Source organism: Calliphora vicina, chromosome 4 (genome assembly GCF_958450345.1).
Source record: "Calliphora vicina chromosome 4, idCalVici1.1, whole genome shotgun sequence".
In the NCBI taxonomy this organism is placed as follows: Eukaryota; Metazoa; Arthropoda; class Insecta; order Diptera; family Calliphoridae; genus Calliphora; species Calliphora vicina.
In genome coordinates, this window is record NC_088783.1 from 105,908,817 (window position 1) to 105,924,189 (window position 15,373).

The 15,373-nt window shown below is 32.2% G+C and overlaps 1 protein-coding gene across 1 annotated transcript; it reads left to right on the forward strand.

The window, feature by feature from the left end:
- The first annotated feature begins 1,939 nt into the window (after positions 1-1,939).
- Mvb12 (multivesicular body subunit 12-like Mvb12) lies at positions 1,940-14,342 on the forward strand. The gene is made up of 6 exons (XM_065507307.1): positions 1,940-2,211; positions 4,148-4,303; positions 12,859-13,053; positions 13,308-13,503; positions 13,573-13,785; positions 13,846-14,342. The coding sequence occupies exons 1-6, from the start codon at positions 2,015-2,017 to the stop codon at positions 13,969-13,971; spliced, it is 1,083 nt and encodes a 360-aa protein (XP_065363379.1). The 5' UTR covers positions 1,940-2,014; the 3' UTR covers positions 13,972-14,342.
- Positions 14,343-15,373: the final 1,031 nt, after the last annotated feature.

The window sequence follows — 15,373 nt, forward strand, 5'->3', positions numbered from 1 at the left end:
ATTATTAATACACACTTAATGATTCAATGAATATTGATTCCAAGACTTCCAATAGTAGTTTGAGATCCTTGTCCGTTACTACTGCAGACGTCAATTATCGATTAGAATTCGAGATTATTAAAAGGATCAGCTCTGTATGTTGTTCACTCCAGATTTCTCTCAGTGAATGATGGTGAATTTTAACTAAGACCCCTTTTACAATCCAGAAATTGAAAGGTAGACATTTTTCTCATTCTCTTTTGAACTAACCTAAACCTGTGTAATACGCACTCTACCTCTTCAACCCCTCGCCGACAAACTTCGTCTGTCTGCCTTTCAATTTCTGCATTGTAAAAGGGGACTAATAAATTATAGCTAATAACATTTTGAAAACAAGTGGATCCCTTATTTTCTATCACTGCTTCTGATTGATTATTAAATCAACATAAAATTGTTTAACTGTGATTTAAACTGAAAACAATAACATTTGTTTAAATAAAATATGAAAATCCTTAAAAATATCATACTCATATTACAATTTTTGTTAACAATTATTATTATTTTTTTGTATTATTTTGCACAAACTTAAGTTGAATGGCTTTTGCACATTTCTGGCTCATAGAATTTAATTACAAACCTTTGTTTATTATGCTCAGATTCATAAATATTCATTGAATCATTAAGTGTGTATTAATAATGAAAAAATTCTAGCCTTGTCTTCAGACCTTGCACATTATTATTGCAAAAAATAAAATAGAATTACGAGTTTTTGTGAAAACTCATATTAAGGCATAATGTTTATTTACCATAAATATTGCAGTAATTTAAGTTTTATATTTATTTATGTATATAAATATTTGATATGTGCAACAAAAATAGGGAAACAATTAAATAAGAAAGGGTAGTCACAGATTAATTTAAAAATATGGATATATATATAGGTTTTTGGCAACTGAGTTAGGTCTTTGACAGGAGATTTTCCGATCTTTGTGTATTTGTATATGATTAAATGTACTTTTCTTCTTTTTATAAATTGGCATTCAGTTTAAATTGATATCCTCTTCAGGGATGGTAAGCGTAGTTTCAGATTCGTATCAAAGTAATTTTAAAATAGACATTTCATTAAATCAAGATGTAAATAAACTACAGTACATAAACAAATGTCCAAAATCAATAGACACAAATATTTTCTCCAATAACTGACTTAAATTTTAAGATTGAAATAGAGGCCGACTTCATAAACGCAGTAATGCAAAGCAATTACAAGGCAAAGCAATACTTTCTGACTTTCATGAACGCATAAATGTTTTGTAAAGAATGCGCATGGACAAGCTTTACAAAATGCGTTTATGAAGTCAGCCAGACTTTCGAATTTCAGATACAAATATTTTATTAAGACAGATTTTGACAGTTCTCTTTTGATGAAAAAAATCCCAAAATACCAAATTGTGCTGTGAAAAGTGTCAAGTAAATAATATTTATTTAAAATTATTTGCAGTAAATGTTTATTGAAACTCTTTTTATATTTCTAACTGAAGGTTATAATGTATATTACTAAGTAGGTAACATAGTTTGTCAAGTGTCAAGTTCAAAATAAACATTAAAAACTCTTTCTACTTAAGCTGTGCTAAAAAAAATCAAGTGTTAACGCATTGTTTTACTTGTTCATATGTATACTTTTTGTGCGTCAATCAAACGTGCTGTATGTAAGTTTATACATTCATTCATGATCAGCCTTAACTCTTAAAACCAAGATTTTTTATTATTCATTCAAATAACCATATTAATATTATGTGATTTCTGATGACTAATATATTCAAATAAAATTGTTTGTTTGTTTTCGTTTTATAGCTGCTGCTGTTTTAGAAGAAAAAAAACCCATATTAAAAAAAACCACTTGCTGTAGCGGAAACGTAGGTGAAAGTTTGAAAAGAGTAAAATTTATTAAATCTTTGCTTGTACAAAAATATTTCCAAAAAAAAATAAAAGATAACCAAGCCAAATAAAGACCGCTTTATTTACATATTCTATAAATATGAATAAAGCGGGTAAACACATACAAACTGGAGTAAATAATGGTTTATTATCATCATCACCCAAATCGCCACTATTACAAACCACCAACAACAATATGGGCTCTATGGCACAGAAGAATGTTATCACCTCCATAATGAGTTTTTTACCCGATAACCGACCGATTACATCATTGCAGATTGTTGAGGATTATGAAAAGTAAGTAGATTTATTTAATTGTATATAAAATAATGTTAAACGTTTATAGGACTTTAGGTGATCGAACTTTGAGAGTACTGTTAAGTGAGAGTTTAAAAGATTAAGTCTTAAAAATCGGTCACTAAGTCAGAATCATTCGATTGGCTACAAATTCGATTGCTACTGCTAATCTGTTTTCTCTGTGTACACTTCGGGTTATTGTAATGGATCCATTTTTAATCGCAAGTAATGATTCGGCGTCTACTCTACATCCAGATTGGTACATGAATGCCGGGTATCTCTTAATGAGATGGCGAGACATTCTAACCTGGAGTTATTCTGGGTGCCTGGTCACTCTGGTGTAAGTGGCAATGCTATTGCGGATGAACTGGCCAAAAGAGGCTCACGTCTACAAATTGACGTGATCGATCACTTGGTCGGTTTACCGCTATCTTGCTGTCAGTCAACCATACAGCGTAAATTATTTGAGTCTGCTTAGCTCAGATGGTCTAATTTGACAAATTGCTCGATGTCGAGACTCACTTGGCCCGTATTTGACCATCATAGGTCAATGTCCCTCACGAGGCTACCTCGGGCTAGGCTACGAGCTCTGATATCAGTGCTCACGGGGCATTGCTTGATAGGTGCGCATGCTAGAAGATTAAATACTCCATACAATGACTTCTGTAGGAGTTGCCATGATGAAGACGAGGATGAGACGATTGAACATCTCCTCTGTCTTTGCCCTGCCCTAGCAGGGGTGCGGACTGCGACAATAGGTAGTCCATTTTTGCACGGCCTAGCGGATCTATCTACTCTGGATGTCAGGAGGATGGATTCGTTCGTTCATTCGTCCGTCAGTTTGGTTCGGCATTGAACCCATTTCTGACATGTGAAGGACCTCTTGAGGCCCTGAGCATGATCCTAAGGGTAACACAAAGGGACCAATTTAATGGACCCAAGTGAGCTGGTTGATAACTACCTGCCTTTATAACCTAACCTAATGATTCGGTGGAAAAATGGTTATTTCAAAATCAAGGCATTTCAAGGTCTCTCGGCATCAATTCGTATGGTACCCAATTTCCCTGCTATTGGATGAATCCTGCTGCTTGAAACGTTTTAAAATTACTGCTTGAGTAATGATTATGCAAGCTTTCACTTTCATACAATTAAATTTTTGTTGAAATAACTTTCAAAATTCTTTTGAATCTAAAAATGAACATATGTTTGCCGTGGAGATGCAGTTTTAATCAAAAACGCATTTCTATTCCCTGTTAACTCGTTAAATGCGAATAAATCATCAAAATAATTTAATATTTTTGAATAATTCAGTTGTTTTAATTTAAAATAAGTATTATGTAATTGGTTTTGCGTTCTCAATTTTCCATCCCTGCCACGCAATATTATTGCAAACAGCATTATCGACATTATTGCAGTTTTGCTACATACCGTTAAAATACATGGCGCAGCTTTGTTTACAATATGAAATGTAAACAAAACCTATAAATACAACGCACAATGAGGCCAAACACATAAATTATTCTACAATTTTCTAGTTTCCGCAATAAAAATTAAATTTTCTTTGATTTTGTGCAATATATTGAATGAACTTTTAATTTTAAAGCACATAGCAGAGATTTTATAGAATAATAAAAAAGTTAATTAAAAATATTAAAGGTTTTTGGGAAGGTACTTCTTAGTTTTATGAATGGAAATGAGGAATTGACTTAAAAATGTTATAATAAACATTTTTAAATCTTAAATAAATGCACTTTAAATTTTAGAGTTATTTTTAACTTTTTTAAGAAGATTATAAAACAATAACAGTTTCCTTTAAAGTCTTATCTTAAACAAAGAATTGTTTTCTTTATTTTTAATAGAAATTTCTCACATTCTATTTAATCAACCTTATAATTATTTTAATTTGTTTCCAACTCTTTTGTTTTATGAATTTCAGATGCCCCAAAAATTTCACAACCATCAATCGTACTTACGATCAAGACTCCGATGCTGATTTATGGCGTGAAAATATTCTATTTGGTCGGCAAACTACACGCTATTTGTGTTTATCCAAGACAGAGGGACTGCCGGAATATGTGGTGGAATCTTTAAAGTATGTATTTTTAATCTTGAATAAATTGTATGCTTTTGTTTTATTGTTATTTTTAAAAATGTATTTTTGGGAGTTTCTTTTTTCATTTGCTGTTATTTAGCAGTTTCTTTTAACTACTTTTATTTACTGGTTCTTTGTCATGTGTGTATTTGAACTTAATTAAGGTCACTCAACTTTAAATGGGGTGGTGGTGAACTTTTTTTTTTATTGATAAACTAACAAAACAAAAGTACTTTTTCATTTGGAAACTTTTGTTTGTTTAAAAAGTACTTGTTTTCTGGCTAGTCTTTGGTTTGTTGTTTCATTTTGTTTGAAAATCAATTTATTTTAATGTATTTGCGAATTTTATTTTTTTAGCAACTATTAATTAAGTTAAAAGAACTTTAATCTTTTGTTTGTTGCCATTTAAGGGAGGCAGTCAGTGACTTGCTTTTAGGAAATTGAAGGTTTTTAAAGAATAAAGGTGGGAAAAAATAACAAAAGTTCAATGAATTTATAGCAATGTTTATAAAAATGTTGTAATATACATAGTAAGATTAAGTAATCCACTACTCAATTGAATTATAAAATAGGACAACCAGAAAATTAATTTCAAATTAAAGAAAAATACTTAATTTTAGTGTAATGTTTCCTTAAATTCTCAACTCCTCAAATCGTTAGGATTAAATATTTTTCTACATAGCCTTTTCTTTGGATAATTGGTTTAAATCATAACCATTAATTGCTTGTTTATATTTAACTTTCGAAATCCTGTTTCAACCACAAAGAAAACAGTATTTTTAAAACTTTTTCATCTCATATTCCACAAAATGACGCACAAATATTATTTATTTTAGAATAAATATAAATTATTATTAATCAGAGCTGTAAATTAATCATTCATTTTTGAATTAATTCGCGAATCACTCACACAAAAAAAAGAAATGAATGAAATTTGAATCAATTCAAATGAATTTGGTAAAAATGAATTGCAATTCGTTTCCAATTCAAAAAGTTTGTCGTTGGGCAATCGTGGGGCACAAAATTTCAAAAATTATTGAATATTAAATGTGTTTTGTCGTTCAGCATATTTCAAAATAAAAATCAGTTCTTCTTGAAGAAACAAACTCCAAACACCTTGTTTTCATTGATCAGGCGCTGATACAGGACAAGGCTTTTAAATTTTTGTACTGGATATTTTCATTTTGGTAGGAGAAATTTATCATTCCCCCTTGAATTTGATTGACTGCAACTCATTTTTGATTCATTCATTTGAATTTCCAATTCTTTTTTCTAATTCAATTGAATTTATTCAAAATCAATTCAATTCAAATGAATTGCAACTCATTTCTGCCTAATTCGTTTGAATTGATTCAATTTCATTCAATTCATTTTTTCAATTCAAAATTTAGCTAATTCATAATGAATTAAAATCAAAAAAGAATGATGCATTTACAGCTCTGAAAAGCACTAACAACTTTGTCATAACGAATCAATAACACTAATAAATGGAGGCTACACTTGATAATTTTTAATCTTGACAAGCATTTTGTTTATATTTTATGATACAAATTTATCAGGTATAGACAAAGAGTAAAGCTTCCTTTGTGGTATAATTTTACGTCCATATTTTGCGATCTACAATTTTCCTTAGATTGTCTATGGAATTGAGACCTGGCGATTGGGCAGGATACTTCAGAACATCGGCACCGAAAACGAAATTCGGTGCAAATTTCGTTTTCGGTGCCGATTACGGTGTTTGCAGAAACGTAGCTTAACTCGTTGGACTGTAACCACTAGGTTACAACACAAGAGGTGTGTTGGGGGTCATTGTCGAGCTGAATTTTGTAATCAAGAGGCATATTTTCCTCAGTGTATGGATTCATAACATCGTTTAAAATGAATCTGTATCTGTAAAAAGTTGAGTATATTAAGGCCAGTTCCAGAGAATATTTACCCCATTTGAAGCAGTAAATAAGTGATTTTATGGTATTTTGTGTGATTGTGATTTGTTTAGAAACTTGTGTAAAATTGGAATTTTGTTAAATCCCTGCAGTTCTTGGATACTGACCCGAATTAGCTGACTAGTTATTTTCACAGTGCATGTCCTAAGCAGGGTGTTACTGTCCGATAACTGGTCCAAAGTAGTCAAGCTTGGATTCACATACTGTTTACATAGAGTCAGTTACCTTACTAGCTACCTAACGTCCCTTGATCAGCTAAATTACCAGTTATTTTAACATGTACGTGTGCTAATTAACCTCAAATATTCAATTAAAAAGACATCTCATAGACAGTCTAATAACCGACTGTTTGAAACCAAACCCTCCTCCGGCAAATCTCAAATATATTACTTCTTTCTAAAGTTCAGTACAAAATAAATGTGTAAAGTAGTTACTAAAGAGACAATTGATTTCACGTTAGGTTACATGGGATGTCAGTATACTTAAGCAAAAAGTATACTGAAGCAAAAAGTATACTGAAAATAAACAGTATGAGAATTACATCAACACAATTTATATCAAACCACAAGTTTGTACGAGATACTCATTAAAATTACAGTACACAATTAACGTTTAAAGTGACTACACTCTTGATTACTTAGAGACACTCAGGTGTCAATTGTCTTCACGCAATATTACATGTAATGTATAAAGTAACCAATTGAATTCACTCTGCACTACAAAGATCACATGCGTGTCAAATGACCTGGAATATATAAATTGGCGTCAGCCAAGTGATCAGACATTGCTGAACTGCTGGGATATTAAAGAATGTTTCATGATTAGTGCTTAAATATGCAAATTTAAATATATTTTTGTAATGTGCTGCCTTCATTGTGCATTGTTTATAGGTTATGTTTACATTTGATATTGCAAACAATGGGCAACCATGTTTTTTTTTACAGATAATGACAAAACAGTATTACTATCGATAATGCAGTTTCTGATAAAATGACGTAGTATAGGGATACCCTAACCTCGAAGTATTTATTATCAGGACAACTATACAGTGTGGATTCAGTTCCTTTTAATTGTAATCTTTTAACTAATCATCGATTTACATATATTTAGACCTATTAAATTATATCTAAGCCATTAATCTTTCAATGATTTAACAACAAAACAAATTTATTCTCTTAATTAAGCCAGCAAATTACCTCCTTACAAAAATTCGAAAAACTTCTGAGTAATTACTACTATTTTCTTATTAAACAATCTACCTGCACATTCCAAATTATACAAAATCCAAGCATTTGAAATTCCATTCATTCTTGTTTTTATTTTTCTACATTCTTTAATGGTTTTATAACTTGCGTAGTGAACAAGAAAAAATCAATTAAATAAACAAACTTAATACCATTAAAGCCAACACTAAATCCAAAATTAACACAATATCATTTTGTATATGGATAGTTTATTTTAGCTAGAAGTTTCATTATATGATATTTATATAGGAATTACAACATAAGTTGAGGTCTAATAAATCGCACGGCAATTGTTAATGGCAAACAAATTGCTGAGTTTTTTTACAATAGTGATTTAAAGTGATTTGTTTCAAACAATTACTGAGCGATAGGGTTTTTCAAAATGAAGCGTTATTTTAAAAGTAAAATAAAGTTTAAAAATTCGGGATTTTTTCAAATTTTTAGCTTTTATTTTGAAACATTTCTACAATATAAATTTATTCAAAGTAATGGCCATCTTTTCCCACCTTTCTGGCAACACATGGATTCCGAACCAAAAGAACTGCTCATCTTTAGAGGCCAAGAACGAAGCAAGCCAATATCGGCTGTTCCAAAGTGAAACGATTTGCATCGATCGAAACAAATATTAGGCGGACGGGGAATGGTCGGCTTCAATTCGTATGGTACCCAATTTTCCTTTGGATGAATACTGCTGCTCGAAAACGTTTTGAAATTGCTGTTTGGGTAATTTCCAATGATTTTGCAAGCTCCTTTTTGACTGGCCTGGGCGATCTTTGCATTCCACTTCAAAATCACCAATTTCAAAATAAATTTTTTCTAGTTTTTATATAATTCTAATTAACACTATTTCATAATACCAACTGTTTAGCCCGATAATTACTCTACAACAAGGGCAACAATTGAAATGACACTTCAATCTCTACAAAAGTACTGTCGTCTATTATTCATAATAATAAAATGAAATATATATTTTCAATGATTCATTCAACTATGTAGTGTGTTTTGCCACATTACGGAAATTATTATTTAATTCTACTTAATACCAACAGGTAGGCATCATATGCAAAATACAAATTATAACAAAAGAAAAAATATAAATAATATTTACTGTTGGTACTACTAAGTACAATACAATAGTTTGAAGAACTGACATCGTCATTAATGGTTATTTAAAGAAGCTTAAGTAAATAGTAAAAAAACGTTTATATAAATAACATATTAGTGATAAGATAAATGGGTAAAAGATATGAAACAAAATAATTACTTATAATTATTGGAAAAAAGAGACAGTTTTTTTTTAAATAGAAGAATCATGCAATACCATGTTTAGTTTTGTGGTTAAAAATGGGTTTATAAAGTCTGAGGCCCGTTTTCTCAATGTATCGACAAACTGCCTGTTACTAAATGTCGACATAAATTTATTAGGCCGATAAACTGTCCGTTAACAACTTTGGTTTTCTCAATATACCGACAAAAAGCATTATTTTCAGTTGGCAATACCTCTCAAAATAGATGTTAAAATTGGGAACCCTGCCTTCAAGTGACAACATGTTTACATAAATCAGCTGTTGGCCATCGACAGCCGGAATCTTTTGAAAAATTCATTATCCTGCATGTCTGCCAACTCATGTTCTTCGAGTTCATTCTCCATCAAATTAATGTTAATTCCTCTATGATAATCACCTAATGAGAAAACGGCCCTGAGTTTGTTTGAATACACATGGGTAAGTTGAAATGTTTTAAAACAAAAGAAAATCCGATTGTTTTGAAAGGACAATAATGAAATCTTATTTTTTGGAAGGGATAAAAAAAACGTAGTTGGAGAAAGTGCATAGAGCTGAAAGGAGACTATGTTGACAAAATAAAATAAGTTTTTATCCAAATACCTGTGTTTTTACCAGAGGTTTTATTTATCACCACTCTTGAGGAATCTTGCCATTAATATAGGTTAGGTTAGGTCTACAATAGACATAACGTGGGTACCCATACTTTCCGACATATGTCCAATCATACAGTGTCTAGTAATTATAGCCATAAGAAGCCTAATCGAATTTCTACTAAGAGACAAAAGAGTTTTGGTCCTATCCCTTGTCAGATACCGGAGCCCATATAAACTGTTCGTGGTGTCGTGATAGTTGTGCCAGTGATTGGATACAATTGAGAAGACATTTCGAACTAATAACATTGGAGTTAAGAGCCTTGATTGATGCAAGGCTGTCCAAGTAGATATGTATAATCGAATTTTCGAGATTCAGTTCCAGGATTCTTCTCGCAGCTGCAGATATTTGTCTTCGCTTGAAGTCTTCAGAAAAGTACCATCCAGTCGTGGAGGTCTGAATTCTGGAATTTTATATCTCCTGGTAAAAAGAACCAGTTCGGTTTTGGCAGGGTTGACACCTAGGCCGTTTTCCCCGGCCCATGATTGCAGAACGCTGATTCCATGAGTTCACTTATTGTGGAAAGAAACTTCCCTTTAATAAGAAGCACAACGTCATCAGCATATGCGACTAATTTGGTGCCTATCCTACTGAGCCTGAAAAGGATTTTATTTACGACAAGATTCCACAGAAATGGAGAGATGACACCACCTTGTGCCATTAATATACTGCTCATGAAATTAGACTCCATGAAGTGCAAAACTGTTGCATATGCAGACAATGTGGCTGTAGCTGTTTCTGGGAAACATCTTGACACAGGTATCACAATGCCAACAAACTTCACTTAGTACACTTAGCCATTGGATCACTGATAGTGGACTTGGTGTGAACCCTGGGAAAACGGAGCTTGTGCTCTTTTCAAGAAGCTACAAAATTTCCTCCTTTCCATTATCGCCGCTTAACGGAGTGGAACTTAAGCTCTCGAATAGTGAGAAGTACCTCCAAGCTAGACTCCAAGCTAACCTGGAACCCGAATATCCAAGCGAGAGAGGCTATCGCTATTTATGCCTGTAGAAGGGCCATTGGGAAGACCTGGGGAATAAGCCCTAGGAATGCGAAATGGTTATTTGACATGGTGGTAAAGCCCATACTAATGTATGGAGCACTAGTTCCAGCGGGAAAAAATTATAGGACTTCAGTTTGTAGGCCTTCTAAAAGGCATATTTGCACATTTTAAAATATTCGTTACTCATTTTACTCTGCCTGCTCTTAGAAGGTGTTTAAGAAGCCCTATGAATCCCCTTACCGCTGGGGAGGTATTTAGGAAGGCCTCTTTACTGCATATTTTTCCCGCTGGGGTATGATGGAAGGCTCTAAGTAAATCCACCTACTGCGGAATGCTTGAGAGAAGCCTGCGAATCTCTGCACTAATGATTACAGGTGCTCAGCGCAGCTCTCGAGCACGAGACGGTGCTTTATTCGTTATGTTGCACTGGCTACCGGCTGATCTCATTGGCCAAACAATTGGCCCTAAATTCGGCTGTTAGGCTAGGCACTGTAGGATAATGGAGGGCTGGTTGTAGTGGTCATAACTGAACATTGACTACTGCACTCCCTTACGCTTTATTGACCGACGCTTCTCCGTATCGATGGCCGGCGAGTTACCTTCTTCTAGGGACATTTGTTATCTATACAGATGGCTCCAAGTCTGCGGTTGGAGTGGGTGGTGTCTTTTATAATCCCCGTTTTTAGAAGGGGTTGTGTTTCAGGTTACAGGATCAATGTAATGTAATTCAAGCTGAAATTACAGCCATCAAAAGGGCGGTACATTGGATGAAGTACTATATGTTATTTGGTATGAATATCCGAATTTGTACTTAGAGTAAACCTGATATCAACCCTCTCTGGTGTCTATTCGACATTCAGATTGGTACATGAATGCCGGGTATCTCTTAACGAGATGGTGAGACATTCTAACCTGGAGTTATTCTGGGTTCCGGATCACTCTGGTGTACATGGCAATGCTATTAGACTGGCCAAAAAAGGCTCGACGAAATCTATCTTTTGGTCGGTTTACCCTTCTCCTGCTGTAAATCATTCATAAAGCGAAAATTTTTTTAGTGTGCTCAGCTCTGATTGTCTAGTTTGACAAACTGGTCGATATCGAGGCTCATTTGGCCCGTTTTTGACCATCAAAGGTCAATGTCCCTTAGGGGGCTATCACGGGCTCGGCTACGAATTTTGATATCCATGTTTACTGGGCACTGCTTAATTGGTGCGCATTCTAGGAGACTTAACACTGCATACAATGACTTCCGTAGAAGTTGCCATGATGAGGACTAGGAGGAAACGGTTGAACATCTCCTTTGTCTTTGCCCTGCTTTATCGGGGGCTCGGACTACGACAATGGGTAGTACTTTTATGAACGACCTAGCAGATCTATTTAGTGTGGATGGTTAGGAAGATAGATACGTTTATTCGTGCGTTAGGTTGGTTCCGACATGTGAATGACCTCTTGAGAACCTGAACATGATCCTTAGGGTATAATAGAGGGAACAGTTCATGGACCCAAGTGAGCTGGTAATATTGGCTGCCTTTATAAGCTAACATAACCAGTGTTTCATTCCAATTTCCAAATTTTTTGTAAAATTTTTTTTTTCGAATTATTTTAAATTTTTTTTTTTAATTTTAAAAATTTTTTTTTAATTTTAAAATTTTTTTTTTAAATTTTAAAATTTTTTTTTTTTGTGAAAATAAAATCGAGTTAAAAACTACTTTTTCCGATTTTGACCCATTGTAGGTCCAACTTACTATGGTATTATATACGTCGTTGCAAAGGTCTTTGAAATATCTATCATTAGATATCCATATTGTCTATATTAATGGCTTATTAATCCAGATATAGGTAAAAATAGGTCAAAAATCGAGGTTGTCCTGGTTTTTTCCTCACATCTCAGCCATTTGTGGACCGATTTTGCTGATTTTAAATAGCAAACTTTTCAAAAGCATGTCTGACAGAATTATTGAAGATTTGGATCCCGAAGATATGTATCTGGGGTCTTCAGAAAATTGATTTCAATAGAAAGACAGACGGACATGGCTTAATCAACTCCGCTATCTATAAGGATCCAGAATATATATACTTTATAGGGTCGGAAATTATATTGTGGAAATTACAAACGGAATGACAAACTTATATGTATATACCCTTCTCACGAAGTTGAAGGGTATAAATATGAGTAAAACAAATAATTATAAACTCCACAATTCCCTAGTTTTGTTAAGAAAAATTTAAAGCATTTCGAAACATTTCTGATTTATAAATGATCAGAGTATCTATATTTATATTTTGTCATAATTATTCTTTGCTATTAAGCTTTGAATTACTTTAGTTTAACACTTTTTTAATAACTAAACTCAGTTTTACAAAACGTCTATTTAATTCTATTAAAATTTTGTAATAATTTTTGTTTTTTTTTTCTAACTTTCAGAATAATTGCTGAAAAAATAGCTCCGCCCAAGGGTTTTTCACTACTATCACGCACAGCAGACACAGAACAAAAGGCCTGGCGTAAACGGCAAATCGCCTATAAACTCTCCAAACGGGGTACCGTCACACAAGCAGTCACAGATATAATTTTATGTTCTAAACTAAAAATTGCACCAGAAGGATTTAAATTAGCGGGGTAAATTAGAAACGAAATAGTTATATTCACAAATGATTATTAAAATTTACTACTTGCCTATTGAAATTCTATTTTTTCTCTCGCTCTGCAAATCACAACCATTGAAAACGTTTTTGACAACTGTCATTTGTTTCATATCTGTAATAATCTGTAAGCTCATGATTCTGATAGCTTAGTAACAATTTTAATAATCATTTGTGATTACACTTGTCAATTTCATGATTAATTTACTAATTAATGCTTATTTATAACAGTGATATAAATGGCATATTAATTTGTTATAAAACTGGAGCCATACCGGTACGCTTGCCGCCACCAGTGCCCGGTCTAAGTCCAAAATTGGCCACAAATATTACAAACGGTAGTAGTGAGGTAGAAAAGGCATTAAATCGTTTAAATCTACACAATGCGGCAGCTGCGGGTGAATGTTTAAGAAATCCAAAACAGCCGGTTGGTTTTATTTTTCAAGTTTAATAAAATTTTATTTAAATTTTGTTAACAATTGTATTAATATTTTAGCTGCCGCCTGTACCCAATTCCGAAGAACATGATTATGAAGAAATCCAACATTCTTATCAAATAAATTCGCCACAAAGACCGGCTCCTAGGCCACCGGTTAACACTGCCCTCAATAGTTCTGGTCATAGTCTGGGTACTTTGGGTACTTATACTGATCTAGAAGGTGTGCCATTTGTTATTAATTCTATGCTTAAGTCTACTAATAAAAATGAGGTAAGTCATTTGAATTGTTATGTTTAATAATAATTATAATTTTGTATTTCTTTTTTCTAGTATTCCTCACTGCCACAACTAGGTGATTTTGTAATTAAAAAAGATCTCGATTATGATTTTCAATTGGAGCGTCAAACTTTGTGTACCATGAAATCATCAGCTTCCAAAAATCCCTTCTTTAATTAATTTAAAGAATACAAATACAAAAGAAATACCTTAAATCTTATATTTAATATAGAAATGTGTTAAAAATCTTTATTATTATTATTATTTAGTAGCCAACAAATAATTTTTCCTTTTTTTTTTGTATAAATTCCTTAAATTTTTAGCCTTAATTTAATTTAGATTTTATTTTTTTTAAATTTACATGTTTATTTTTCTCTGTGTACCATACACTACTTTATACAAATGTTTTTAGCATTTATATTTCATGCCGCAAAATGTGTTAAAATTTATAAATAATTATGTGTATATTTATTAACTAGCTTATTACCCGCTACTTCGTTAGCATATATTTTGATATTAAAATAAAAGTATAGCAATGTACAATTATAAAATGTGTTACTTAAGTAGCATGAAACATTTTAACTTATCAAATTATTTGATTAGCAAATAACGTTTCAAAATATTTAATGGTCCTAATCCATCTGATTTCTATTTATTTTAATTTTGCTAGGTTCATTATTATAGACTATTCAAAAATTACCATTAGAATATATAATTACAAATTACAATAAAAAAGTACCTATAGTTCAGTTCTCACATTTTGGTACCTAAATATTAACCCCTATTCCTAACACTAACTTCACTCAGATACATATCAGGTAACTTTAATGTTGATAAGTGAAATAATTTAAAATATTAAAAAATTACCAATTTCCCTTTCCCTCCTCAAGTTTCAAATTTAAAAATATTCTATTTTTCAGTCATGTCTCAAATCTAAAATCTGTGTTAATGTGCCCCAGAAAAAAATATATTTTAAAAAAAGTACCAAACTGTTTACCCGGAATTGGCCCAATATACACCCTGGCACTCGAGTTTCAAATAACCCCATGTTAGTTAATTTTTGTATGAATCCAGGAACAAATGTTAAAAAAAATTATCAAAATTGGCTTAATAATTTCATATAAAATGTATTTTACCAATTTTATCCCCTTTTTGGTACCTTTTTTATCTCCATTGTGGTGGTAAAATTTTATTCAAATAAATTTCTGTATCTCATAACAATATATTCGTATGTCTATGTCAAATTACCCCCTGTCTATACTTGACAAATATTTATCATAACAATAAATGACATTTGTTGTCATAACGAAGCAATAATACTAATAAATGGGGTCTATATCCGATAATTTTTTATCTTTACAGCCATTTTGACGTTTATCATGATAAAAATTTATCAGGTATAACCAGGGGGTTATAGAAAAATATATTTTGCGAAAAAGTTCGAATTTCCAAAAAGTAACAAACTTATATTTTTTATTTTTTGATAAGTAAAGAATACGATTTAAAATTTGTTTCTATGTTTATTGGTTTAAAAGATACATAGGGTGCCAAAAAAAAAGTACCAAAATACAGAGTTCACCCG